Below are 27916 nucleotides of genomic sequence, written 5' to 3'. Positions count from 1 at the left end.
CGTCGGGTGCGTGCGCGAATCTAAAAAAACAACTATAAAAAATTACGATCCGAAAAAGCAGCGTTCCGAGTTCCACATCCCCCTGTCTAGGTAATTAAAAATTATACCGTTTCCGTTGCCACACACGCTCGCCGAACAAGCGAAATATTATAGAAAAACTAAAAAAAACTAGAAAAAAAGAATCTTTTGGTGGGCAGCGGGCAAAATCGAAACCAAACCGCCAGATATCAAGATACTTAGATACTTGCATTGGGCGATTTACGAGTCTAAATTGCTTGTGACGTGCTGCTGGTTTTTTTCCCCTGCTTCTGTTGTTTTTTGCCCTCATTGTCATCCCTCTCGGCGTTTTTGGGTGCTCTCTCCCCCTTTTAAAAGATTCGAATTCTTGTATGCTTTCTCGTATACTTTTTGTCTTAACGTCTGCGACACTTTGCTGTGATGATAGCCGTCTGAGAAATCTCGGCGATCTCCGCCAGTCTGCAGTCGCCAGTTCAAATCGGTAGACGTTCATTCGCATCGCGTGTTGAAGGACTCCCTGTTTTTCAGTGCCAAAGAACAAAAGACAAATACAAACAGTGCTAACCTGAGTACAATACGTACTCGAGCAAATATTGCAAAGAATTTATAAAACACAGAGATCTGATCAAACAAAAGTGCTCTAGTGCTCAATCCGCAAAAATATTCAAGTACAAATAATCAAGATTTAGTGTTTGTGAGTTTGCCTCTGAACTTGCGTTTCTGATAACCCAAAAAAAAAAAAACAAAAAAAAGGCCTAGAAGTCTGGCTGTTTCGATAAGGCGAAATCAGCTTAATTTAGTGCGTGCTTTGTGATAGTAATCCGCAAGGGATTAATCTCGCCGCCGAGCAATTCCCCAATGCAAAAGGGCAGGGTTCGGGGTTTTAATTCCGAACTGAAGCAAGTGGCTCGCCGAACCGCTTTAGTTTTTTTTATTAACCGAGTTGCATTTGCGGTCTGTCTGGGTTTTCTGGGGCAAACTTGACCTTATTTCCCAACACCGCCACGTTATATAATTGCCAAAAAATAAGGCAAGGAAGATACGAAAGGGGGATGGGTAAACTATAATAAAACGGTTACTCTTTTAACCCCCGGCAATGAGCACTTAAAAAGCAACTCGAGCGATTGCAAACTTATTAAAAGAAAAAAAGCGAAAAAACCGAAAGAGAGACAGAAGTGGCACGCATTCACATGAAATCTCGGCTACCTACGCGACTTGGCTTCCAGCCACCCCGACAACCCCCCTCATTCAACCCGATCCGATCTGTCTGGCCATATATGATGTATATCGTATATAATATATATTGTGCATATGAGAAAACCCACCCGAAGCAACAAGCTTTGGGAGCCCTGCAATTCGGAATCGTTTACGTAAAAACTAAAGCCACTGGAAACCGCACACGGCAGCCAGTTGATTCATGTGTTTATTGAGATACGGATAGGTTAGGCGATCCGGTCTATATATCCATTCTGGAGGGTAGGCCTCCTCCGTTTTGTGGTTGACACTTCAAAAGCGGGATGAATCACTCGGACACGAGATGTACGAAGGAGAAATATTAATAACTTAGAGTGCCGTTTGTCAGGTCTAAAAGCGAAAAGTCATGCAACGTCATCGCCTAATGAGATTATCAATCAACTGGGGAGATAGAGACGTGATCCCCAGTTGCGAAAACTGCGAAGGTGGATGTGGATGTGGCCATCTCCGAGTGGAGCCATAAACTCAACTCCAGCTCTCTTGCGTAATCCTCCTCCGACTTTGGCCAAAGGTGCTAATTTCCAGCGCATAATTCACAGCGGTGTGCGAGTGCGAACTGAAAACTGTTTTTCAGGCAGTTTCCAGAAATCGGCTTTATGGCCAATAGTTCGCTGCCCAGCCACTCAGCCAGGCAAAAAAGTTAAGCTTTGTGGGTGCTAATATATATTATATATGCGAGAGGCGCAGAAAAACTTATCTATAACCCGAGGCCCGGTAATTTATCGGAAATGTATACAGTCGCAGGAAATGTGTAAAGTTTCCTGAAAATTTATCACTTCTTTGGCTTGGGTTTTAAAATTATTTTAACTAACTGATTAAATATCAAGGTTGTGTTTCCTGAAGAGCTTTTCATTCTTTCGTTTTGTAACTCAAGTTCAATGCCATTCTTCTATTCTTTTATTTGATTCAATATGTGTGTGGACTTTCCTAAAAATATTTATTAATTATGCTAAACGGTAGCAAATGAATCAGTCATAAGTTTTTGATAATCTAACCATGATTTCAGTTTTCAGTTAAATAAAGTTAAGCATATGATGGCTTTAACATTTTTTAAAAATGAATCACTCATTTAGTTTGTGTTTCAAGTTCAATTCCACCAAGACTTGTTTGCACATTTCGGCCGACCCTCTCCACTTGATCGATAATTGGCGCCTCGCGTCTGGCTTCTCGGTTTTCGAGGTGTTATGTTCCGTCTCGATCCAAGGCAATTCGATCTCGAATGCAGTAACGCTCTCGGATAAAAAACATAGAAATAGAGTGCACTTCATGTTCCCATTTTTGGTGGATGTGTCAACCTTGTCCCCATTAGATATACATAACATAGTTTGGTTGTTGTTCCAATGCGGATGAGCAACGAGTGTGCTTCGATAAGGCGAAACAAGCTGTTATCGGGGCGCAATCAAAACCATATCGTTGGGCAACCCCTTCGAGTGGGTGAAAAGTGGAAATGCCTCCGCAATGGAGTGCATTCTAGAACAGAAAAATTGTCAAAGGCAAATGAGAGCCAGAAATCCCGGGGCTCAAGTGCACATGACAGTGTTTAGTGCTTTTTTTTTTGGGGTATGGCTCTATCTATAATTAGCAAATGTTGCGCGATAAGATAAAAAATTCAGGCGCTGAGATAGTGTGGAAAGCTCGCCGAAATGAAAGGAATTCCGGCCGAGGCATATGGAAGTTTGGAAGTATGGGATTTGTGACGCAGAATGGGCCAATGGATTGTTTACTCAAAGTGTAAACATCTCGTGGAAATAGTTTCGATCTGCGAACAATTCAAGTTCAACATGTGGTTCTCTGATCTCAGAATCTCTGGCAGGTGGCAGTGGATTCCACAGATCAGAAGCGCTGACCAGTCCATCAATTTCAGCTAATTTGCATGTGGATCTCCAACCTACGAACCATTCACAAACGAAAACCCCCCTTTGAATTCCAACTCTGTGGGAGTTTTACGTATTACGTGACAATATTTTCGGTCACGTCCATTGCATAGCAATCAGGCAGCAGGTTGTTCACTCTTCACTATTCGAACCCAACAATGGATGATGAGCAACGCCCTGGGATTCGACGAGGCAATGATTCAGTCATCGCGACATTAATTGCCTAATTCATGATCATCTTTTGGAGAAGAGATGCCGTACGATTCTTCACCTTGGAGGCTGAACTTTGCTGACCCCCCGACAATTTTATTCAAATTTAATTCCCCAGTTTAGAGGAGAGTCTTTATGTGTTTTGGCGAAACTTTCACACTTCACTGGCGATTAGGATGAGTTTAATAACCAAAGAGACAGCTGCTGCAGCGAATGACAGTCTATTGGCGAGGCAAAGTTCGTTAAAAATGAATTTAGACGGGCGGGCAATTAAGACTTTAATTGCACACAATTAAAATCAAAGCCAAGAAATAATTGCGCACATAAATAGAAAACTCCGCGAGTGCAAGGTGCGCTCTTTCGAATCATTGATATTAAAATCCGTTTTTTATTCCTTTTTTTTAGCTCCCAACTGAGGATCCAAGGATCGGCGAATGCATGTCTTATAGAAGGTAAGGATTGAGTTGTGCAAACCCCAAATTGGCATTCCCCGAAAACCCAAAAAGTTCAAGATCTTTTTCGGCGCTCTAACTGGGAATGCGAGTCATTCGGCGGCATCGTCATCATTGTGGGGAAAAAACCAAACCAGTTCAGTTGCTTTTCGGCCGAGTTTGTTTTATTTTTTATTATTTTGCTCTCTTAGCTTTTTAGCCAGTCTGTGGGTGCCGGCCGGCTTTGGTTTGCTTTTGCTTTTTGCCGAAGTTTTGCTTGGCTTTGCGCTACCTCGAATTGCCGACTTGACTAGCAGTTTTTGGCTCTAAAAATAAAGCAAGTGGTCATAACTGTCAAATGCCGCTCTCCGCTTTATCGGCTCCTCCATCTTCTGGCCGGTGGCAATGGCCAAGATGCTGGGGCCACTTAAATGGCTGGCAAACGTGCGTGCTCTTAACGTGTCAACTGCCAAACGAAGCCATGAAAAACGGCTGTGCGATCATGCGATCTTCGAATGCATCCACACAGCTAACCGCAGGCTAATTTGTCTGGAGGAGTGTCCCACTTGCACACTCGGAAAAAATTCGTTGATTGGTCTAGGCGTTTTGATTCGGGATTAATATTTCTATTACCAAAGCAAGGAACCTCGTTTGGGAATCATTAATATGATTTAAAGCTCATTTTTCAATAATCACACATAACTTGCATGAATTCAGCTAAAAACCGGAAATATTTTTAAAATTTATAAGAATTACTGTAAATTATTATTATTATGTTTAAAGACTGCAAGTTATAGAAATGAGTTAACCTGTATTTAAATTTTTTATTCAATATAAAACTAGTTCCATTAAAAAGGACTTCGAGTAATATAATTTTGACTTTTATTAGTTCAAGTGTATTAACAAATGAATATCAATAATTCAAGCATAAAGAAATTGATTTATTTTTTACTAACAGGTTTGTTACATATAAGTTTTGTAACTATTTATTTTGATAGAAGTCTTGATGATTTTTTCTTAGAGTGTAAAATGATGGTACAAATTGATGGGCTCTTTCGGGCCGACAGTCGCCTTCTGTGCAACAACAGCAGCCAGTGGGAATGCGAATGGGTTACTGCCTGTAATTACACTGCACTACATACGATGCATGTACAACTCGCTGGAAGGTCAAGACTTGCTCTTGAAATTAACCCCTGGGCAAATGTTGATACAGCAAGCGATATCGGGTTTTATAGGAAACTACAAAAACAGCTGGGCAAGTCCAAGTTCAGGCCAATTCCGAGATCTCGTGTCGCAATCGATGACGGAGTTTCCAAATCGGTCTTGCCATTTTCAATTTTGGCACATTTTCGGCTTTCGTTTCATGACGTCACTTGTCGTTAATAATTTCACGAAATTTCATAAGTGTTGTTATGACATCAGCCAGCTAAGTCAATGAGTTTGAGTCAGTTTTCCTGTCCAACACCTTGCATGAATTGGCATTTAGTTTTTCTTGGAATTCCATTCACCAATTGGCAGATAATGACATACAACAATTAAATGTAGTTTATTAAGAGAGTCAATTATTGTCCGCTTAGGATTTCTATGAAACTGCTCATCGGTAAATACAAGCAAAATACATAACTAGGAATAACACTTGGATGATTTTGAATATAAAAGGAAGCGCGGTCCTATGATTTATGTTGCCAGTCATTTAAATTTTTCTAGAGCATATCAAAGTATAGGTGTATATACATTTTATAACCATGTGTACAAAATCTTTAATGCTTAGTGACTGTCTAGTCTGATGAAAGCCATTAAATGTAGTTTATTACGAGTGTTAATTATTCTCTGCTAGAAAGGGTTTGAAAAACTCATCAGTAAATTCTGCTAAATAAATTAACTTGGGCTGTGCAATGTAAATAAACCATAAAGATGATTTTAAATATTTGCAATATTTTTCAATATTTCTATTACTTAAATTCTGTTTAAAAAGTTGATTATTTAGTGACTGTCTAGTCTGACTACCCCAATTAGATTTATTTGACTACGAGTGTCATTCATTCTCCGCTCAGAATGAGTTTGAAAACAATGATGAGTGTATAGCACTGTCACTAAGCAGCGAGCATAATTAAATCCATTTGCTGATTTTGCTGGCTGAACTTGAACCCCAGCTGCGCAGTGTAAATTGTAGGCAAACCAGAGAACAACACTCGGGGATTCAAAGGGGAAACAAAAGAGGCAGGCGAATGCATTTCGCAGGTGCAGATTGGCAAATAATTTCTCGCCAGAGCCAGGCGTCGTCTTGGCATTTATGTGGCATGCCGTATAAATTCCTCTCGGCTAACTACAAAATTGTTTGGTCTAAAGACAGATTTCGGCCATAGCCGCATAGTTTAATCGTCAGATCGTTCGATTGATATTTAATGGCGCAACATGGAGATTTATTGGCAGTGTAACGGGCGAATAAATTCAACACTCACCTCGAGCTGTGAGTAAATTGCTCGAATTACGCTTTATTTGCAGCCTAATCGGAAGCAGTCGATGTGTTAATGGGATGCAATTCACTCGGGGGAAGGTCGCAGCCGGAATCCATTTCATTGGCGATTCCGAAAAACGCAGCCCACACAAATGCGTTAATTTGGAAATGCGAAATATCTAGCCAAGTCTGACTTTATGCCAATTGCATCACCATCAGTTGCCCAAAAATGAAAAACGAAAAGCGAAACCGAAGCTCACGACTTGTTTTTTGTTCTTTTTTTTTGTATTTTTTATTTGCTGAACAGCAGAACGATCTGCAGGGTTTCGCTCGTTTTTTTCCAATTAACGAGAGTGTGGATATTTACTTAACTCGACTATTAGTATGCACAAACACAGGAATAGATGTATTCGCATCTGTATCTACACGTAACATTGTAGTTCGGATCAGCTAATTATGGCTACGTGGCGCGATTCCCGCCGAGTTGATTTGATCTCTGAGCCAAGTCGGCTGGAACTCGTTATTGATAAACTCCGGACAATTATAAGGCATTGATCGGCTTCCAGTTGGGAGCTCCGACTAAATTAACGTGTTTCTGATTGAATGCCAGCGAAGTTCAATGAAAGTCAGCTGCTGTTTCCTTTTCGCTAAGTGGGAACCTTTCCACCCATATCACTCGGCATAGTAATTACGAAAAATCACTCAACTTTCGAACAACCTATAAGCCGTTGGCAACAAAAACAAATCGCAACAAAACAGATTCGTTGTTGTGTCTCGTTTTATTTTAAATACATTAATAATGTATTATAGGTTGAGTTTTATATCTATAAGCTAATAAAATATTCAAGATTCTTTACATATAACAAATATATAAATACTATATGCACAGACATTTTACTTTAAATATATAAATATTATATGCATACAAAAGTCACTTATTATATTGTAGAGCTACAAGTAATGCCCAATGATTTATTGTCTATAAATACTTTTAGATCATCTGCAAGTATTTGTATAAATTTTATTACCCAATTTCTAAATGATCATATAAATTTTACAGAAAAGAAATATGTTTTTGATTAAAATACTTCTAAAAATACTAATTTACAACCTAAGGTATTTGCATAAATTTCATAACCAAATTAAAAATAAACCACAATCGTTAAAATACTATTTTATGTAAATAAAGTAAATTCTTTATTATCATACTTTAAACATTTCAATGAATATTTCCCAATGATTAATTATCTATAAATATTTGTAGAGCATCTGCAAGTATTTCCATTCATTTCATTACCAAATTTTAATGAACCACAATCGTTTGGCATGAGTAAGAGAGATTTCCTCGAAAATGAGCACTGCTTCTGGTGGCTTTTCCCATTCACAATCTGATCTCACGGCTTCTTGGGCTTCGCACCTCTGGCCACTGACAGAAACAGTCATTCGAAATGGCGTTTGGCACTAATCAGAATCAACACTCGCTGACACCCAAGTCCATCATCAGTTGTATATGTTTGTCCCAATGGCAAAGATTTAAGTTTGTGGGCTGCCGTGTGGGCGTTGAATTGTTTGCATAGATTGCAAGAGGAAGCCCGAAAATAAGAAAGAAATCCGAATGAAAATGTATTTTTAAGGCCGCCTTTCTCTTTCGCCGGATTTTCTTTTTGTGGTCTCTGTTTATTTTGAGAATTCCTGCAACCGCAGTCGTCGATTCAATTGAGAGGGAGAGTATTGTAGAGCATTTTTATTTTGAATGTCAAGATTCTGTGCGCCCTGTTTTTCCGCCAGCAAACATTTTTTGGCCGGCTGCCCAGAGGCGAAAAAATCAGCCGATCGCTGATAGCCGACGAAATCGTAGGTCAAGTTCAGATGGATGGTGCCTTGTGCTGCGTGGATTATCTCGTCTCTCTTACAGAATCGCTCTACGAGGCGTATACGCAATGTTGGCCGGAGGGTCTGCCTTTCTGCTTAATAATGACCACTATCTGGTACATTGACTTTGGCTTTCTGCTTCGGCCAACACGTTTTGCATAATTCACATAATTTGAGCTTACGCTCTGCACTTTTTTCCCGTCTCTTCGCCTTTTACGAGTGTGTGCTGTATTTTTTGGCCAACGCTCGCTACTCATATTTTGGTTATGCACACTGGCTTGGTGATTGGTTTTCTCCCGTTTCGTGGAAATCAATTAAACACTGCACAGCCAGCAAAGCAAGGTAAAGCGAAGTTAAGTTAAGTTTAAAAAGCAAAAGAGAACGGGAAAGGGAACGGGAACGCGATTTCAATATGGGAAAGAGTTTTTCAGGTTACGCCTGAATTTAGGCTCATTTGCACTTGATTGAACAGTTGAATTGCAAAATGCTTAAATGGCACTTTATTGATAATGTTGACGGCGTACTCCGACCGCAATGTGGGTCATTATATATGGAACTATATACATATATAGTGGGGTACATATACCTCACTCGATCTGTCAACTATAAGTTGAAGCGAGTTGGAAATTAGAATATGCTAATTTGTCTTTCCATTGCCGCCGCTCGTTTTGAATGGGCTTCGTGGATATATTGTGTGTGGTTATTGTGAATGGCTGAGAGCTGTGTGCTGGCCAAATCCGAACGATTGACTCACTCACTCACAAGCCGTCTTTAGACGTCATCTCTCGCTTTGGCGGTCTTTTTTTTGCCGCTTTTTTCTTGGCTTAATGCGGTCAACACATCAACGTTTGCGGCAGCTTCAGCTTGGATTTTTTTCTGCGCCAGGTAAAATACCCAAATCACCTGATGTTTTAATTGCCCGGCGTCATCAGTTTTTTTTGCTTCTCCTCTCCTCCCCCCTGAAAGAGAAAATGCAGAAGAAATGTTGCGAATTCGCAGAAGGTTTCGATAGAAATGCTAATGCGGCAGCGAAAATGGAATCTTAAGCGAGTGGCCCAGAAGATCCACGTCTATTTGCATATCTACGTTTATTTGTGTATTTATTTATGTGTTATGTGGCCAAACAAAGAGCAACTAAACACTTTTAATTTTATCATTCGTGGCGGCGGCAGCGGGCACAATGCTCTCGTCGAGCGGAGGCTAATTGAAATGTATAAAAAAGATTTGCACAAATCTAAAAATATACGTATATAACAATTTATTTCAGCGGCGATCGCAGCATGACGTGATTTAATTTTTGTGGCTTTTCATACGCTTTTGTTCGAGTGTGAAAGAACGAGTTGTTGGAGCCGCTACAATATTTCCAGTTCAACTCGAAGACAGAAACTAAAGATTGTTCTCCACTCTTTTTTATTTTGTTTTTTTGTTTGCCTCTGTCAAGGTTGAACATTTGTCATCGTTTAAAATTTTTTTTCGCCGTTGTCTGGCGCTGATTTCTCTCAATTTGCAAACGGTTTGGTTTATTCTAAGTTCGTCTCGTATTCGCCATTAAGTGGCATAAGCATTTGGTGGATGTGTTAAGACCTTTCCCCCATTTTCCCCTCTTTAATTTCAGCTTCCTGTTGCCGCAACATCAAAGTGCTCGTGTGGCAGGAAGAAAGGGGTAATCCATGCAGTACGAAAGTAATTAAGCAAAACCCGTGATCGAATTATGATATCAGTGCAGGATCGCTGATGCAGCTAAAGATTTTAGCCAGAGGCAATTAACCGCATTGATTGCATTTGGCGCAACAGGTGGCAGCTGCAAATTACCAATTCAGCAATTGACAGATTTTGATAAATGTCTACCTCCCCCTTTTCCCCATTTTCCCCCTTTTCCCTCTTTTGCCAATCGGTGAAAGTTCCGTTGGTGCATCCAAGTCGCGGCAATTTGTCAACACTAAGAGCCAAAAGAAGTGGCTGTTTAGCCAAAAACGATGTGACACAATTGCTGGAAACCACTTTTCAAGTGTCTCCGCGTCGCTTACCGATTTTGAATCCGATTTCGGATCTCTCGGACGAACGGCCGCATAATGACACTGACCTTGGGCTCCCCCTTGAGATGCTGCAGATTTATTTTTTGTTTTTCTGCTTTTTTCCTCCTGTTTTTGCATGCTCGTGTGACGCCTCATTTCCAGTTGGTATTTACTGCTTCCGAGGGGCGGGGAGTCTTCAATTATTTGCACAAACAGCAGCAACAGCAGCAGCAGCTGCATGTTTGTGACCATTTCCAATTTTCAGCCTCATCGCATCAAAGGGCGCTGCAAAAAAAAAAAAACAACAAAACACAAATAGGGAAAAGAGGAAAGCTCGAGGGAAACCCCCGCCGAGATACACGTGCAGCATTGGCAACCCTTGCTGAAAAGTAGTTTGGTTCAGTTTATTTCAGTGTGCCGCATCTCGCATGTAAATATAGTCAACTGTTGAATAATTCAAGTCCGCGTTACAAATTGCAAATTTAGCTGGCTACGCGACTGCAGCGCAGAGCCACTCAGACAACCCGGCATCTTTTCTAGATCTCGTCTATCTGCTGATTAGGATTGGGCATCGCCATTGCGCCACACTCAGCGAAAAACCCACCGGAAACAGGAATTTATTCAGGCTGATTCAAATGGGAATTCCAATTTGTTTGTGTTAAGTCCGTTTAAAAGCATTAAATATTGAGAAAATAACTATCTAAAAGTAAACTATTAGATGTTCATTTTCGAGTCAAGCGTAAAGATTTAACCAATTCTATTATTACTAATTGATTTACCCTTGAGTCTTGGTTGGTAATTTTGATAAACAATCTTTGAAAAATAATTTTTCATTTTTAGTGGCTTATAATATACATACATAGTTTGTTTTTAAACGGGATCTGTTGTTTATGCTTAAAATGGCGTTTTCAATTTGTTTTGTTTTTAATAAATAACCATAATTGCAACAAAGTTTATGAACCTTGATAAAAATACATTTTTTACGATTTTGTCGTAATCATTTATATGACTCACAATTTCAATACATATGTCTTATATTTGATAACAATTCTTTTTTTCTAGAAAAAAGGGCCCATTAAAAAATTTGGGAAAATTTGTTTATTGTAAAATTGCATATGACTCACACTATATACAGTATATACATATATTTTCTTATTTTTGAAAACAATTCTTTAAACCGTACATGATAAGCATCACTTTAATAGCTAATTAAAATAATTCAAATAGAATATATTTGTTACGTAATGATGATTTTGCAGTTATCAAGCACGTTTGTTATTATTTTTTAGAGTTTTAAATAGAATCACAACCTGTGCTAAAAATACTCCAAAGTTTTTGCTCTCTGCACGAGAGTTTCAGTTTTTGCGGTCACAGGCTCAGGGTTTATCACCGAGGGGGTTTCTGGGGGGGAGGAGGAGGGGGTTGTACCGATCTAAACGAGCGCCAGTTGCACTTAAATTGCATCCACGAGACAGCCGTCAATCAGTTTGCGTGGCTCGTGGAAAGCGAGCAATAAACAGAAGACGGGGATTAAAAGCGGGCCGCTGACAATCTGCGCTGATTAAGCGAGTGCAACTGCCCAAGGCCTTCACCTCCCCCCACCCCCCTTCCATTAGTGGGTATCAGCTGGCGAGTCTTCAGATCCCATTCGATTCTCCTGCAGACTGACTCACTTGTTTTTGGGAAGAACTAATGGGTAGAGTGGGTCAGGTGCTTGGGCGAGGTTCTGCTGATGTCACGGAACAAACGAGTGAAATATTAATTACACTTCGCACAGATAGCGTCAAATACTCGGGATTGAACAGCGGCGATAAGCGAATCTAGCACCGATAACAAATATCGATAGGGTTGGGAGAAAGAGGAGCCATAGAAAGGTGGAACATGGAATATCGAAGTGGAGGTTTGAATGTGGCCATGACGCAACCAGTGACGAAGAATCTGGCAAAGTTGCCAGGCAAAGATAAGTGCCAAAAACTCAGTTAGTTTCCGTTCAAAGACAGTCAGTTTCAGTCGAACTTCTAAGAAAGTGCTGCAGAAAAATACAATAAATATATTTCTCATTTTGGTTGAGTGTCTAAAAGGTACTTTCCTATATTTTTCTTGGATTTCCACAATGTTTTTGTAGCGGGTGAATACATTCTATATACAATATCATTATGGCTGATGGGCAAAGTCCACGGTTGTTGAGATCTATACTTTTCGGGAAAGTGTGATTCACATTGGTTTGCTTTTTGTTTAATTTTTGGAAATACACTTTAAATGATTTTCGTTAATAAACAGATATAGACACAGGTAAACAACGAGTTAAGCCTTAAATGAATAATATGATTTGTTTGTGTTTATTATTAGAAATTTTATCCATGGGAAAAGATAAATATTTTTGGGTGCAAAGAAAAGGTTTTGTAAGAGGACTCTTTGTTGATAAAGAAAAAGTTATGGTTTAGTCTGATCAAAATATTTTACAAATGATCTATGAAATGTTCATATTTCTTAAAAATTAAATAGTATTCCTTTTATTCCTAATTGTAATGGAATTCTTTCTAACATTTATTCTTGCTTTTTCAGATAAGACGCCAAGAGAGGAAGCAAGAAGGATCCACTGCCAGTTGACCAGCCAAAATCCACACTCACAGCCATGGAGCGTTCCCAGTTGACCGCCTGGCTGGCCCTGATGCTCTGCGTGTTGGCCGCTGCCACGCCCACGCCCGCTCGCCCGCCCACCGACTGCCCGGCGGACTGTGTCTGCAGTTTGTCGCAACACACGCATAAGCCACTGTACCACCTCAAGTGCAATGGCACCAAGGGATTGAGGGTGGCGGAGAAGCCCTTCTACGCGGAGATTCCCGTGCATTCGCTCGATCTCTCCCACCTGAACCTCACCCGTTTGAGCCATGTTTTGGACAAGCTGCCGGAACTGACCTCCGCTGATCTGTCCCACAATCAGCTGACGGATATCAGTCACCTTGGCAAGCGTTTGAAGCGACTCAACCTGAAGCACAACCGCCTCACCTCGGACAAGTTGGCCAGGCTGCCGCAGCATCTGCAAGTGCTCAACCTGCAGCACAACAACATCACCACTCTGCCACTGGAACTGACCCACATGCATCAGTTGCGCCAACTGGAGCTCAGCAACAATAAGATCAACTGCTCCTGCAAAACTCTGGAGGTTCGCAACTGGCTGGTGGAGCGATTGGTGTACATGGAGCACCCGGTGGTCTGTTCACTTCCCCTGGAGTTCAAGGGTCGCTCCTGGCTGCAGCTGAAGCAGGACGAGATCTGCAAGAGGGAGCAGCAGCAGTGGCTCGAGGCAGAGGAGAACGAACTGATGATGGGCGACCAACCTGCGGTGGCTTCAGGCGAACGCGAGGAGGAGGACAACTGGGAGCTGGGCAAGGACTACCTGCCCATCGATCGCAGTGCCACACCGAAGAAGGTGCGCTCCCCCCCAGGAACCGCTGCCCGGTGATGAGGTGGAGGGATCTGGTGACCTAAGCGAAACCCACAAGGAGCTCAAGTTGCTGGAGGAGGCAATTCCCGAGCCCGAAGCTGCGGAGTCAGCTGTTCAGGAGCAAAAGGTCCCTGAGATCGAGGAGCACATCGTGAAGGACGAGGATGAAGAGGATGTCGAGGGTTCCGGCAGCGGTGGTGGTGCGCTCATCATTCCCGATGCCTCCAAAGTAAAGCTCGCCTCGCAGGACGAACTGGATGGTAAGGATAACGACAGCGAGGAGCAGGATGACAAGGATGAGGACGATAGCAAGCCCCTTGAGAATCCGGACACCAGCGTCTTCAGCAACCACATGGGCATCTTCGAGGGCAACGAGGAGAAGAAGCCCGTGGAGGAGGAGGTGATTGTGCCAGTGGTTCACACTCGATTGGAAACAGCTGTGGAGAAGGATGTGGTCACCGATGGTCCTGTTGATGAGAGCGAGGAATCCGCGGACATCCTGACCGCCCAGATGGGCAAGAAGAAGGACGAGAGCAGTGCCATTTACTACTTACTTGGAGTAATTGGTCTCATTGTGGTGGGCATGGTGCTCTTTGTGGCCATCAAGCGTTGCAAGTACGACAGCAATGCTGCGGCACGAGATGCCGAAGCCCAGAGGCAAACGGAGCTACTCGATATGGACAAGAAGCAGTTGGGCAAGCCGCTGCAGAAGAATGGCCATGGCAACGGGCAGGAGCACTCTCCTCTGATTGGCGAGAAAACCAAACTGGATGAGGCGCAGATTGTAAAGAAGCCTTATGAAAACGGAGATTCAAAGGATCCGGCTAACCAGCAGCCGCTTCTCAATGGCAATGGCTCGGCAAACGGAGCTGGTAAGGATGCTCCCGAGGGAGGAGAACCCGCTGCCCACGAGTACTATCCCATTAGTCCGCGTTACCCAACTCCCCAATCTCCGAGGGCTTCCAAGTACGCCCAACACCAACAGCAACCAGCCGCCGAGCAAAACAACAACGAACCGGATGGAGCTTACCTGCCCTCCTCTCCGAAATCCGGAAGGTACTCCCCGTGTATTCCCCGGAAACGGGAAGGGTTAAGATCAAGCTGACGGAGACCCCCAAACCCAAGACTCCCATGCTCGTGACGCGCAGCAAGTCGAATGCCGGGGATATAATCACCACTCCTGTTAAGCCTCAAGTCGAACCCGCCACCCACAGCGCCCAGGTGCCCATCAATGGCCACTGATGTGGGGTTACAGCCAGCGAGCTAGCCATCAACTCTCGACACAGACCGACTTTCCCGACTCGCCCAATTAAATAGTGCCTATTCCAAACCGATCGAATATGATAAAAGTCCTATGTTTTGCAACAGAACTTGGTTAACTGCTTTTATCAAATTCAGAGAGGATTCAGATCGGAGGAAAGGTGACTGGGATGCAATCCCTCCTCAGCTTCATCACCAGCAACCTATAGCAGATCGAAATCTGGAGGATCTGCAACTGCAACAACATTAACAACATATAACACAAGAAGCCAAGGCGACGAAAACAGCAACTATTCGAGTTAAGCAACCAAAATCCCCGTCTTAAGTGTGACCGACAAGTAGTGTTCTAGCCATAAGTAAATTAATTAATCCTAAGCGTAAATCTAGTTTAATACCAAAGTTAAAGAATATATGCATTAAACAAAATGGAAACGATCGTCGAGTGAAAATATTGAAAGTATCGGGGAGAAAAGCGAAAGCGAAAGGAGAGAAACTCTTTGGAAAAATATATGTTTTCAAACTGCATCTGCATGTGATGTACACACCATACTTACTGTATATGTACTTTTATAACATACCTATACACTGTTAACTACTTAAGCTCCATTCTCTTGTGAAATTATATTGTGTGAATTCATTAAATTCGAGCGAATTTTGAAATATACTTAAAACGGGGTTTTGTTGTTTCTTTGTGATTATCAGAATGAGTTGGTTGGAACTTACTTGTAAAAGGAAAAACCTTTTTCTTTTTTGGTAAATTTTATTGTGAAAATCTCAAGCTTGAAATAAATTAATCGGTAATATCCCAAACTGCAATTCATATTCAAAATTTGCATACAAGGCACAAAGTTTGTTACTTGTGATGTAGATGGCGCCACGAGTTCGGTGTCAGATGAAATCATAAAAGCCATCAAAAGATGGCGCCAGTGGCGACATATTCAGGTTTCAAACCCTTTCTATCTTTTACTCAATTTTCGATGTTCATGCTTCACATTCAAAGTTTTTTCTCTGACCTTTCACTCAAACTCCACTTCTTGGAGTTCCGGTAGCCAAACGAGCTTTCACTCAATATTATTTGCTTTCACTCAAATTTTAAGTCACAAATACTTTGAGTTAAATTTATTGAAACAAGACTCGCTCGAATATTTACTCTTGTTCTTAGACTTTGAGTTGTTAATTTGTAGCAATATTAACGGTTTTTGGACGGTATTCAAATAATAAAAAATGTATATATCTTTAATTTGCATTTTAGTGCTGCTATTCCGCCTAGCTATTTAAAAGTTTTGGACTTGTAAATTCAAATAAAAATAAATAAACAATTTTAATGGTTAAAAACCCATGGGCTAAATAGGTTTACAAAATTTCTGGTTGTGGTAATTTTCTTTAAGATTTTTATACTGTGTAAACATAAAACAATTTACTCAAAAATGTTAGTTTATTTGTTGGTGCGTTTAAATAGTCTTATGGATATGCTAACAAGTCGGGTGTAACTAACAGTACGGCCTACGCTGTCTAGACCTAAAACAAGGTCTCTCGCATGGGCTTGTGGACCAGGGCGTGGTGCTCGGAGTCGCTGGAGGAGCTGTCGGCGGCATTGGCGGCTGAGAAGCTGCCACTCACCCGTCGACTGGCGGAGTTCTTCCGCTTCTTCCGCTTTCCCCGCTCCAGATCCTGTTCCACATCCGATCGGGAGATACTCGATCGATTGTCGTCTGGAAGGGATCGCAGTTCTGGTTCCTCCAGCTCCTGGAAATCGCTGGCAATCGTGGAGGAGGAAGGCTGCTTCTTAGCCGCACTGAAGTAATCCTCGATGGCGGGATCCAGTTCAAGAACAGGACTCTGCTGCATTGTGTACACCTGGGCACTGACTTTCATACTAGAAGGTGGTGGCAATGGTGGCTTTGGCTTCCTCTTTGCAAAGGGACTGCCGGGCTTACTGGCCACATCCTCGAACTCCGGATCGGTGAGGAACTCCACGCTATCTGCCATCATATTTACCCTCTTGAAAGGAGGAATCTCTGCTATCTTTGGCTTTCGTTTCGTATAAGGACTATTTTCGTAGCTCTGGAAATTACCAATCTGCTCAGCACTCTGCAGGTTTTGAGTTTTCAAATGAGCTGCTGGGAAACGGGCATCCTCGGTGCTGAAAATCCGACTTCCCGATTGGTTGTACTCCATGTAACCAGTTCGTCTGTAGGGTCCATATTGAGCGGTTCTCTCTTTATCTCGATTGGAAAGCATCTCCACACTGCGGAATCTCTGGCGGGAGTCCAACTGAAGTCCCTCGTCCTCCTCTGATTGAGATCCTTCTGGATCGTGGGTCTGCGATCTCCTTAGCTTCCGGGAATTTCTAGTTCTTTGTGGGCCTGAAAGATCCAGCATTGATTTCACAGGTCTCTCTAATTTGGGCATTCTCAATGCATCTTCATAGGAGGGCAGCAAACTAATCTCCTGGGTGTGCTGAATACTCGGGGTACCCTCCTCCTGCAGAATGCGGTTGTTGAGATCACGACTAGTGGAAATTAAAAATATTAAACAGAAGGTTTGATATAGAAAACAGCTTATCCTTACATGCGCCTTAGCTCATCATCATTCTCCTCGAACTCCCTATCGCTTTCCCTGATTTTTCGCTTCTTGAGGAACTTTTGCAAGCAGGCGTAGGCCATTACCAGAGCACCCAAAACCAGGAGTGTGATCATTATAATCGACCAGGCCTTTTCGCCATTGCTACTGCTCCTGGCAGTCACAATCCACACATCCGAGCAGGCAAACTCCCAAAGTTTCCCATAGAAAATGGCAGGTGCTGCGCAACGTAAGTGGCTCTTGTCTTTTATCTGTGAGAAAATTATTAAATTAGGTATTTTATTTAATTTCTTTCGAAAAACAAACCCACCTTAGCTGGTTTAGATGTTAGAAAGTCGTAGAACTCCACGAAGAGCGGACTGTGGCAGTCGCAAATCCAGGGATTGTCGCCCAACCACAGTTGATCCAGGAACTTGTTACTCGAAAAATATTGGGGAGGAATGGGACTCGTCAGTCGGTTGCCATTCAAGTGGAGATCCGCCAACTCGGGGAACTCTCTGAAGGTGTTGTTTCGTACTGTAGTTAGCCTGAAAAAAATAGTTTAATAATTACACTGTGTCACATGTAAAGGGTTTGCAGAGAAACCGAAGGAGTTGATTGATATAGATATTTTAGACGGAAGCATTAAAAATCTAAAGTTAAAATTACAATTAGTATTTTAATTGCCTTGTGAAATAATTGTGCGATTAAATTTAAAACTTAATCTATAAAAGGAAGGGTTCGCACTAAATATGGTGTAAAGAATATCTATTACCTGCAGTTGGCCAAATTCAGGTGCTGCAACGTTGCCGATCTCATAAAAGTGGGAATGTCGCTGATAAGATTGTTGGATAAGTCCAAGTTCTGGATGACAGATAGACTCGACAAGGCAGTGCTCTCTATCGCGGTGATTTCACACCAACTCATGTTTATGATTCTCACCGAATTGGAAACAATCCTCGTCAATTTCTGTAGCACATTTCGACTGAGGTTTAGCTCCACTAGAACATCGTTGCTCTGAATGAAGTTTCGATCCAACCTGGCTATTTCATTGAAAGCCAAGTTGAGCTTCTTAAGCCTTTTCAAGTTGGTAAAGGCATCTTTGCCGATGAGTCGCAACACGTTCTGTGAGAGATCTAGGATTTCCAGCATGGTATTATTGGCAAAAGTATTGGCATCCACTGTTCTCAGAAGATTTCCCCGCAATCGAACCTCGGTTAATTGCGGCAAACCGTTGAGTTCTATGGAGTCCAAGTTGCAGTAAGACACATCCAATATCCGCAACATGTAGGTGAGAATAGGATCATCAGACAGGCTGTCAAACTGGAGCTGTGTATTTCTGGATAGATTGAGAACCTCTAGATTTTCCATGGCTTCGAGGAAATAACCGGAAAATGATTGAATGTTGCAGTTGCTCAGATCGAGGGCTCTCAAAGTTCTCGAGGGCAAGGCGGCAATTTGAGACAGTTTATTGTTGGCCAGGTTAAGGCGTTCCAGATTCGGCAGCTGATTTATTAGCTGATCTCCTCCGATAGATGTTATTCCGCAGGAAGACAGTTCCAATTCAGTGAGGGATTGACTGGTCAGCATATCGAAACTCTCACCGTTGCTAAAGGATCCCAAAGTGTTGCCATCAAGATTCAGTCTCTTCAAACTCGGAGCATTTATAAAGGCCTCATTGGGACTAAGAGCTTGCCAGGATTCTATGGAGTTATTTCCCAGCAGCAGAGTTCTCAGTAAAGTAAAACCAATGAGGGTATTACTGTCAATGGAAGAAATGTGGTTGTTGGACAAATCCAAGTAGATCAGCGAGTCAATATCTGCATATTGGGTGGGGAACTCTTCGAATTTATTTCCCGACAAATCCAAGTGCTCCACGGGAATGCCATCGAAACTTGGGTAAGTAAGCAGATTCCTCCTCGAACAATCCGCATACAGACTATCCACAACCCAAGAGCAGCGACAGGGAAAAGGACAATTTACAGCCACACAGGATGAGAGGAATCCCAAAAGTAGGATAACTAATTCCAATCCGATCCTCATTTCTGCAATATAGATGAATGAAGCTGATTAAATTTCCACAATCCAGATTCTCCTCTATTGCGCATGCATTTTCATTTCACGCTCTTATCAGGGCTAAAATTGTATTCTGTTTTCAAGTTATTGTCTCTCTGGCTTTTGCTTAAACGCAATTCGAAATTGCGACGATTTCAAGGCGTTAGTGACGTCACAATTAGCTCGGACTTATTCACCTTTTGAGTTATTATGGCTCGTATTTTCCCTTCGAAATGCAGTTGGGTTTTATCTTATCAGTCACGAAACTGGAGCACCAAAACAGAAAACCAAACAGGAGAGCTCCAAATCGAACTGAGGAGTTTCAAAACGAATTAATAATTTTACTGCCACTCCGATGCAGCCACGCCCTCAGCATTTTACACTTATTGGTTAGAGGATTTTCCAAATTCCGTTTTAGATTATTTGGTTTTATTTTTTGAAGAGGTTTTCCCCGCAACTGCTGGTCTAATACTGGCCGATTGAGGAAAATTACTCACCTGCTGGCCGAGGGCAGCGGGCATTCGGCATCGGCTTCCATTCCGACTGATAAGATAAGCTGGTGATAAGGAAGCCGTTTGCTTGGGGCAATGACAAGTGTGGCAAAGTGCGCAAATAGTGGGTTTTCCGGCCAATTGCGTGGGCTACGGAACCGAGAAAATACCAGACAACCGTAGCTGATATTCAAACCGTAACCATCAGCTTTACTTTTAAGCGATTTTGAGTGATATCGTAGATATTACCGCAAATTCCAACAAAACGGAAGGGTTCAGATCAAAAAATATATATGTGAGTAACGGAAAAAATTATAAAGTCCGTGTTTTTTTTTTGAGTTTTTTAACGACTCTTGAATTTCGAATTAAATTTCATAAAAATCGCACGACTATATTTTGTTTTGTGATATAACCTTTTTTGCAAATTTGCAAAAAATGAGTTTGCCGAAAAATTACAAAAATTCAATTCTGAGTTTATATCTTTATTAATTTTAGTCAGATTTTAAATTGGCATACCCCTTAAAGTTCCGCAATTTTTCAAAAAAAATTTCGTAATTAACTTGGAAAAATAAATAGAAAATTCGTCATTTCTTCAATGTTATTTAGCCTTTCTGTAATTTGCTCGACATTTTGGCTACGGTTCGCCGAATCTAGCTTCTATTCGTGTTTAAGGTTTATTTTTGATAAATTTACTAAGTACTCCTGCAGCATGTGTCAACAAATCAACCGTGAGCATTACGAGACGGCAACAAATAGAGTCGTTTAAGACTGAATAAACTTGTCACCCGGCGAAGTGCAACTGCTTCAATGAAGAATCTCGGCCAAGAGCCAGACAACTCATTCCTCGTCTCCGGATGGCGCTGATAGGGCATCAAAATTACCCATTCCGCCGGAGGATTCGGCCGGAGTGCAACGGCGACCTGCAGACACCCGTAACCGGATTTATTGTAATGAAGCGTGAGCAAAACAGAAACGACGCCTCAGACGACAGCGCGATAAAGATGCAGTGCGAAGTGAAAAATATATAAAGTAAGACGAACCCATTCCCGGGGCGCAAATAAAAATAAAAGTAAAGAAGGTTCACAATTGACGTGTTGACGGCAACATATTTGTGGCTTGATTACGGTGAAAAGCGGTAAGGCAACAGGAAACAGCCGAATCTCGGGGAAAAAATATAAAGGAGCGAAGGCAGTTGTAATGAAATAAACGAATTATAGATACCCTTAAAGGGTGTAATGAAATAGGAGGATTTAAAGCAAAATGAAATAAAAGTATTTATTATACCCCTAGAGAAACCCTTAATAATTAAATCAAAAAATAATAAAATAAAATTATAAAAGATAAATAAAGTTAAAGAGAAGTAATACAAATTTCTTGTCAAATTATTAAATATTATCTAAGGGTTATGCAATGAAAGTTTAGTTATAGTAACTATAGTATAATTTTAGAGCAACACACTTTAAGTTTCAACTTGAATTTTAAAATAATTAATCATCAGAAGAAATCTTACAGACTTGTTATAAGTTATCTTTAAATGCTGAAAACATATTTGAGTTACCATTGCTGATTTGAGCATTAAAATACTCTCTCAGATTTTTAGGGTATTCAAAGAAAACGATTTTAAATGGTTAGCGACGATACAAATAGAAATAAGTTGATGCTCTGATTTGAGAGTAAGGGGAAAATCAGGAGCAGAGGGCAACAAAGGCATCCGAGGAGAATGCAGGAGTCAGCGTAATGCCGCGACTGATAAGCTCGTCAGGATACGACATCCTCCCCCTTCCCCCTTTTCCCCCTCCACACCCCTCTCCTTTGGGCTTTTCCAAACTTTTCACTATTGAAAACGATTGTGGGGCACAAAAATTTAAATTCGGTTGCCACGGATAAATGCATGGGATAATGAGCAGGGATGCGCAGGGTTTCGTCCTCTCTCTCTCTCTCTTTCTATCTCCTTCTCTCTCTCTCGCTTTTTGCGTGTCCTTGCCGTTTTAATGAAGCGCAACGGCTTTGTTGCCGAGACTCCTTTTGTCCTGTCCCCCGCCCCCTCGACCACCCCCCTTTCCCCCCTTCACCCACTTTTTCTTGGGATAATTAGCGGCCGATGCGATGCAAAGTCATCGCCGTCGTTGGGAATTCGCGCAGTTGAAATCACAAGTTAATGCCGCACGGTCCAAGGACTTGGTCCTTTGTGTGCTTTTGTTAATGGATTGATTTTGATTTTGATTTTGAATTTCTTTCCCGTCTAATCTGGGCTGACTTAGAGCTCTCGCGGCCTTCGCTCCGTTTTATTGGGCAATTTCCAGCGATTTTTTAATAAGAAATGAAGTGCTTTTTATTTATTTTCGCAGCATTAAGTCCAGGGAAAGCGGGAAAGCGGGAAAGCGGGAAACCCGAGGTTGGTGGAATGCCACCCGGAGTGCAGTCGAAGTAAAAGTTAAGTTGAATGACAGCTGCGGTGTCGAGAGATAAGCACACCACCCACTCCACCCGGAATGTCCATCTGCCGGAGGCACCGCAAAAATAGCACCAAAATAAGAGCTGATAAAACGAAATGCGAATTCAGGTGAGGGCAGGATGTCCTGGCGAGTTGGAAATGGACACGGAGTGCCCATGCGACATCCTGCTAGCCAGCTTGCTAGCTTAGCATTTCCGCAGATGTCATAAAGATATCCTTCGCCATTATGGCCCTTCTAATCGGTCTCATCAGAGAAATGTGGGCCACACACTCCCGCAAGAAAAAACGACTTCTCATTCCGGCCTTTGATTATGTTTTTATGCCTTAAGATTCGGTTTTTTTTTATTGTCACTGGGGAAGGGGAGAAACAATTTGCTTCTATCTGCAGGACGATACGTCACAAGGAGCAGCGTTTTTGATACACATAAACATAACAAGAAATCGAGAAGTGGGGGTGATAAAAAGCGACCCCATAATTTGCATATTCTTAGCCTCGGAATGCCTTATAGACAATTATATTTATTATTCAGTTATGCCAAACGGGGTGGGTGTAAACCGAGAAACCGAGCCAAGCCAAAGACATTCCCATTTAATGCTTGCCATTCTGGATTTCAGCTCGAGTCAAAGAGAACGTTCCTCGGTAAATATCTTGAATAGCAATAAATTTCGATTTTCGTCCACTTAAATGCTTTATGAATTATAAGCTTAAGACGCGCCAACCGAAAACCACCCACTCACCCCCTCATTTTCCAGGGGAAAGGGGTGATTGGGGGTGGGGAAATGGGGTACACCTTACGCCAGAAACTTTCTTCTTCTCTTGACAGCAGGCAAAGATTTAGACAAAGACCAACTCCAGAGCAAATGCCAGCTACTGATAGCAACTCCTGCCAACTTCGGGGGTTGGGCCAGATTTAAAAAGCCCGGCTGGAATGCCATCTAAAGGGGGAGAGGGAAGGGGGTGTCTTGGAAAAAAAAAACCAGGAGAAAGGAGAAGCCAAGCCTTTCGCCGGGCGAGCAAAGAATGCCATAAATCAATTCGTATTAGTTTTATGAAATTTATACCTGCGGCGCACCACCAGCCAGCAGACAACCAAAGTGGAAAAGGAAGTGAGGGGAGGGGAAGAGGGGGAGGGAAGGGGGAGTGGGCCAGAAAGTCCTTCGGCGGTTTAATGAGCAAATCTTTTTTGGCAACGCCATCTCGGCATCAGCAGAAAGTAGAAAGCGCTCGGCGCCAAGCGTTTCCAATTAAAAGCATAATTCATTCACAGGGCTTAGTCTCAGCCGAAGTCACTATCGCAGATGTCCTGGGGGAAATTATAATACATAAAGCCCATAAGTACGAAAAAATCTTTAAAAATATTATTTATTTAAGGTTAATATGTTAAAATAATACGACATAAAAATGGCATATTACTAATAACTAATTATGTTAACGGAGATTTATTAATTGTATATTGTTTAAACTTCTTTCATAAATTCTTCCTTTATTAAATTTCAAAGCAACAATAAAAGATAAAAATATTATTTAATTTAATATTTTTTTTGTACACTTTAAGAATAGAACAATGCAATTACTAAAACACTTTTATTTTCTTGCATCATAAAGGTATTAAATTTTACTATTATATATGCCTTAATATACGGAGCTTTATAATCTTTGCATTTTATAGACCTAAAATTCATTGTTTTTAAATATTTCTTTGTTCCCTGAAAATGTCCAAAACCACTTTTATGTCACAGAAGAAATCCCATACTAATCACACCCATCTTTAAGAAGATTTATCATAAAACCCTAGGAATCTTTATGAAAATTTTTCCACCTTTTAGTTGTTAATCGTTGGACTCTGCTCGGCTAATGGAAAAACTGAGAACCTTTGAATTATCGCCTGACAATGGGATTATCATTTTTACATTTTTGTGCGGACCCAGTGGGCTTTTCTGGTGGACGGTGGGTGGTATTTGGGTGGTAGGTGGGTGGTATGTGGGCCAGTGGCAGTCGGCCTTGGCTTAGCCTCCCTGGGGGGTAATTCACAGTTGCCATAATTATCATCGTAAATTATGGGCGAGTAAAAGTTTTGGATTTTATGAAAATGAATTGAGATTGAGCTCGGGAAAGCAGCGCGTGAATCCGCAATTGATTTAAATAGTCCCAAATGCCGGAACAGTAAATCAAGCGACCAGCAATCTAACTTGTGCATCTTCGCCTAAGAAGGAGCAACAATTTTTTTGGGGGGCAATAATCTGGGCGAGCCAAAAGCCGAGGAGTGTCATAAATAATAATTAAACAACTCGCGTTGTTAAGTCTTTTTATTACGCGCCCAAGACAAACGACAGTTGACAGCGGGAGGAAGGATGCAGGCCAGGCCAAAAGGATAAGGTGCCAGGAAGACAAGACAAGACAAGGGAAGGCTTAGAGTGGTAGCATGTGCGCAAAACACACACACACACACACTCCCCGTTTTTCCCCTCCTCCTTCCCAAAAAGGAAGCACAATTTTCCGCGCAAATACTTTCCCCGGCAGGTCCTGCGAAGGCACATGAGCCAGGACACGGGATTTCCAAAGGAGCTGCAGGATGAGGAGGGGGAACAGGGGATGTCTGCCTGTTCTCCTAGGCAGGTGCTTGTCCCGCTTCACAGGGGATTTTAAGACGTAATTAAGATAATAAATAATAATCGCCCGATGCAGGCAAAGGATGCCTGTTATGTGTTGGGGTGTCCTTAGCCATCAGCCATGTCCTGCCACTCACTCCCCAAATTGCCCCGTCGTACGTGTCCCCTTAAGCCCCCCTGTCACATCCTTACGCAAAACCTAGATGTGCCAGTGGTAATTGTCCGCTGACCCGAGTTAAAGTGGGATGCTATGCTAGATAGCCTTTCCCAGAAACCCAGATTCTTAGACATTTTTAAGGGTTTTTGGGTCTTAGTCAAATTATTATTTGATGATTTCAATTATAGCATGGGCTTTAATATTTTGAAATACTCTTTATGCTCTTCGGGTCGTAAGCAGAAATGTTGGTGTTGTAAAAGCAAAAAGCACAGCAGCACAGTTTTGTTTTAAGTTTAATTCCCAAATATAAAAATGGTATATTTCTTAAATAACAAAAATGTAAACTTTATGTTTTTTTTTTTTATTTAGTATTCTTATTTCACTTTATTATTATTATTTGTTTAAGGTATGTTACCAATCTCAACTTTTGAATAATGTTTAAATTTTAATGTTTAAATGTTTTTATAATATCGTTTTTTCATTTCATTTAAATGTTATTTTTCATCGAAAAACATAATCTACTTCTCTGTATCCGTAAGTCAGCTTATAAGCTTAAATAGACTACCTTCAAAATTCCCCATTTTAAGTATTTTATATTAATCCCATTCCAAGGCAATCTTCATCCACAAATCATAATCGACTCTATAATCCCTGAGCAGCTTTATAAGCTTTCTAATCAGCCTTGAGAATTTATTACCCAACCCAATCAGTGTCGACCTTCTTTTGTTTTCCCCTTTCTAAAGGTCCTCATTAACTAATTTGGCCAAGATGAAGATGTCTGGCAGAGTGGAGACCTGCCTTCGTTTTTCCCATTTTCGTGTAAAGTGAATGTCACAAATCAAAGCGGAATTATTATTACTTATGACCATTTAATTGGACTTGCGTTATATTCATTTGACTTTCGTTACGGTTTGTTTGCGCACTCAATTTGCCAAATGAATCGCCACCACCAAAGTTGGGGGGAAAGTGGGTGGTGGTAAGGACCAACAAACCAAGCGACAAACCAACCACCAAACCGAAACCACTGTCAACTATTTTGGCTCGCACGCTCATTAGTTTTATTGCCCCGCGTATCAGTCAAAGCCGCAAAACTATTTATGTCCCACCCCAGTTGTCCTTTTTGGCATTGCGAGTGTCCTTTTTGTTCCGTGCGCTCTAATTGCCGCCAAGGAATTTGTCTTTGATGGGTAAATGGCTTCGTTCTTGGCCAATCTCCTAATGGCGCAGTGATCTCCAGCTGAATTCAATAGATACTCGCTGGTATTCTCGCTGGCAGCACTTAATTATGATTGCATTATTCAGATTTATTCGCCGTTTGGCGTCATTAAGGCAATATGAAAAAGTTTTCGAAAGCAAGATTTATGCTGCCACTCCGCCGAGGACCAAGAAACACCTTTTGAGCCACCTCGAAAGTTGGCCAGAAGCCGCAGAAGTGCGGCATAGTTAGCTGTGCAAATGTTTTCTTTTCCGCTCGCCTCCTGTTTATGTATATTTACATTTAATGCCCCTCGAAAGCTGAGCAGCTCCACTTTCCCTCCCCTTCCCCTTATTTTGGGGCTGCAGTTGGAGCCACAAAAGTGGGCGTGGCCGTAATTTCATTCGTGAGCCAACCACACTGAGCGGTGGCAATTTTAATTAATGGATAAAGTTATGCGGAATTTTCAGTTGGAAGAGGAGCTGCTTGGCCGAGAATTAAATATTTTCGGGTAAATATTTACGTAGGCAAAGGGGAAATTCCAAGGCACGGGATTCCTGGAATGATTTACTAAGTGTAGTTTGTCGTTTTGGCAAGTGCATAAAACAAAGCTAATGTCTCGTTACCCAGAAGTATGCAACAGTTTCGCACTTTATTACGAAATCCATAAATAAGCGGCTAGTCCAATATGCTGCCGCCCAAAGATATGCCATAAATTAGCTGGCTCACTCCTTCCCGCAGTTTTAATTTAAAAGTTTGCGATAACAAATGATGCACATCCCCTACACCTACACACACATACAGATACATACCCATACAACCGAACACCCACACACACCCACACGTGTACTTAAAATAAGAAATAATGTTGACTGCTGATTTAGTAACCCAACCACCCATTTTTATCTAGGAATGTCTGCGGGATGTAACAAAGGCGTTGCGAAATAAAGAAATGGAAATAAGTAAACTTTGGCGCTAATAAATTGCTTCATATCTGCGGCCAAGATGTTGGGGGAGGGGAAGGGAGAGGGGGAGGGGAAAAGAGGGGGAAGGGAAGAAGGTGACTGTGGAAGATAACTCATACGCCCCGTGCCACAATTCGCGCTCAAACGAAGCTAAATGTGCTGCTCATATTGCCATTTTTTCTTCGTTTTCCGTACATATGCATATTTATTTCCCCTCCGCTTATCAGTGACTTACCGAAAAAAGTAAAAATAAGCGAGAGAAATAAAGCAAAGATCTGGTTCACATGAGAAATTGCCAAACACATTACGACTGCAGCAGAACATTAGCTTCGGGCGTCAAGGAAAAATGAGAAGAAAGGATATTACCCAACCCATATTTTTAGTCTGACTGGAGTGCAACCAATTCATGTACAATTTATGAACTCCCTAATGATGTGCCAAGGAAATCAAGATATTTCTCTTTAAAGAGTACCTTCGAATATTTATTTCAACTTTCTAAAGAAAGCATTTCAAAGTATTTTATTCCAAATTCCTTTTTATAATTGGTTTAGTTACCCGCAAAAATCACCTTTACATTTAACCTGAT

General features: G+C 41.6%; 2 protein-coding genes across 3 annotated transcripts; one reads left to right on the top strand and one right to left on the bottom strand.

Moving 5' to 3' along the window:
- The first annotated feature begins 472 nt into the window (after positions 1 to 472).
- On the top strand, positions 473 to 15504 carry LOC108096746 (protein windpipe). Its single transcript, XM_017198599.2, is given in 5 exon segments — positions 473 to 712; positions 3762 to 3808; positions 12698 to 13574; positions 13576 to 14638; positions 14641 to 15504. Coding segments are annotated over 3 exon segments (2052 nt in total). The 5' UTR covers positions 473 to 712; positions 3762 to 3808; positions 12698 to 12767; the 3' UTR covers positions 14823 to 15504.
- A 752-nt stretch (positions 15505 to 16256) lies between these two features.
- Positions 16257 to 19943, bottom strand: LOC108096744. Of its 2 annotated transcripts, none has more exons than XM_017198595.1 (5): positions 19655 to 19943; positions 18178 to 19447; positions 17734 to 17950; positions 17412 to 17674; positions 16257 to 17352 (listed from the first exon to the last, which is right to left on the bottom strand). In XM_017198595.1, the coding sequence occupies exons 2-5, from the start codon at positions 19443 to 19445 to the stop codon at positions 16359 to 16361; spliced, it is 2742 nt and encodes a 913-aa protein (XP_017054084.1). In that variant the 5' UTR covers positions 19446 to 19447; positions 19655 to 19943; the 3' UTR covers positions 16257 to 16358. The 2 variants fall into 2 exon arrangements, with proteins under 2 accessions (XP_017054084.1, XP_017054085.1); XM_017198596.1 differs by having other exon boundaries at positions 18178 to 19769; positions 19839 to 19929.
- Positions 19944 to 27916: the final 7973 nt, after the last annotated feature.

The sequence above is a fragment of the Drosophila ficusphila genome, unplaced genomic scaffold (genome assembly GCF_018152265.1).
Source record: "Drosophila ficusphila isolate 14025-0441.05 unplaced genomic scaffold, ASM1815226v1 contig_414, whole genome shotgun sequence".
Taxonomy (NCBI): Eukaryota; Metazoa; Arthropoda; class Insecta; order Diptera; family Drosophilidae; genus Drosophila; species Drosophila ficusphila.
The sequence above is the reverse complement of the archived record's forward strand: the minus strand, read 5'-3'. Positions and strand labels throughout refer to the sequence as shown.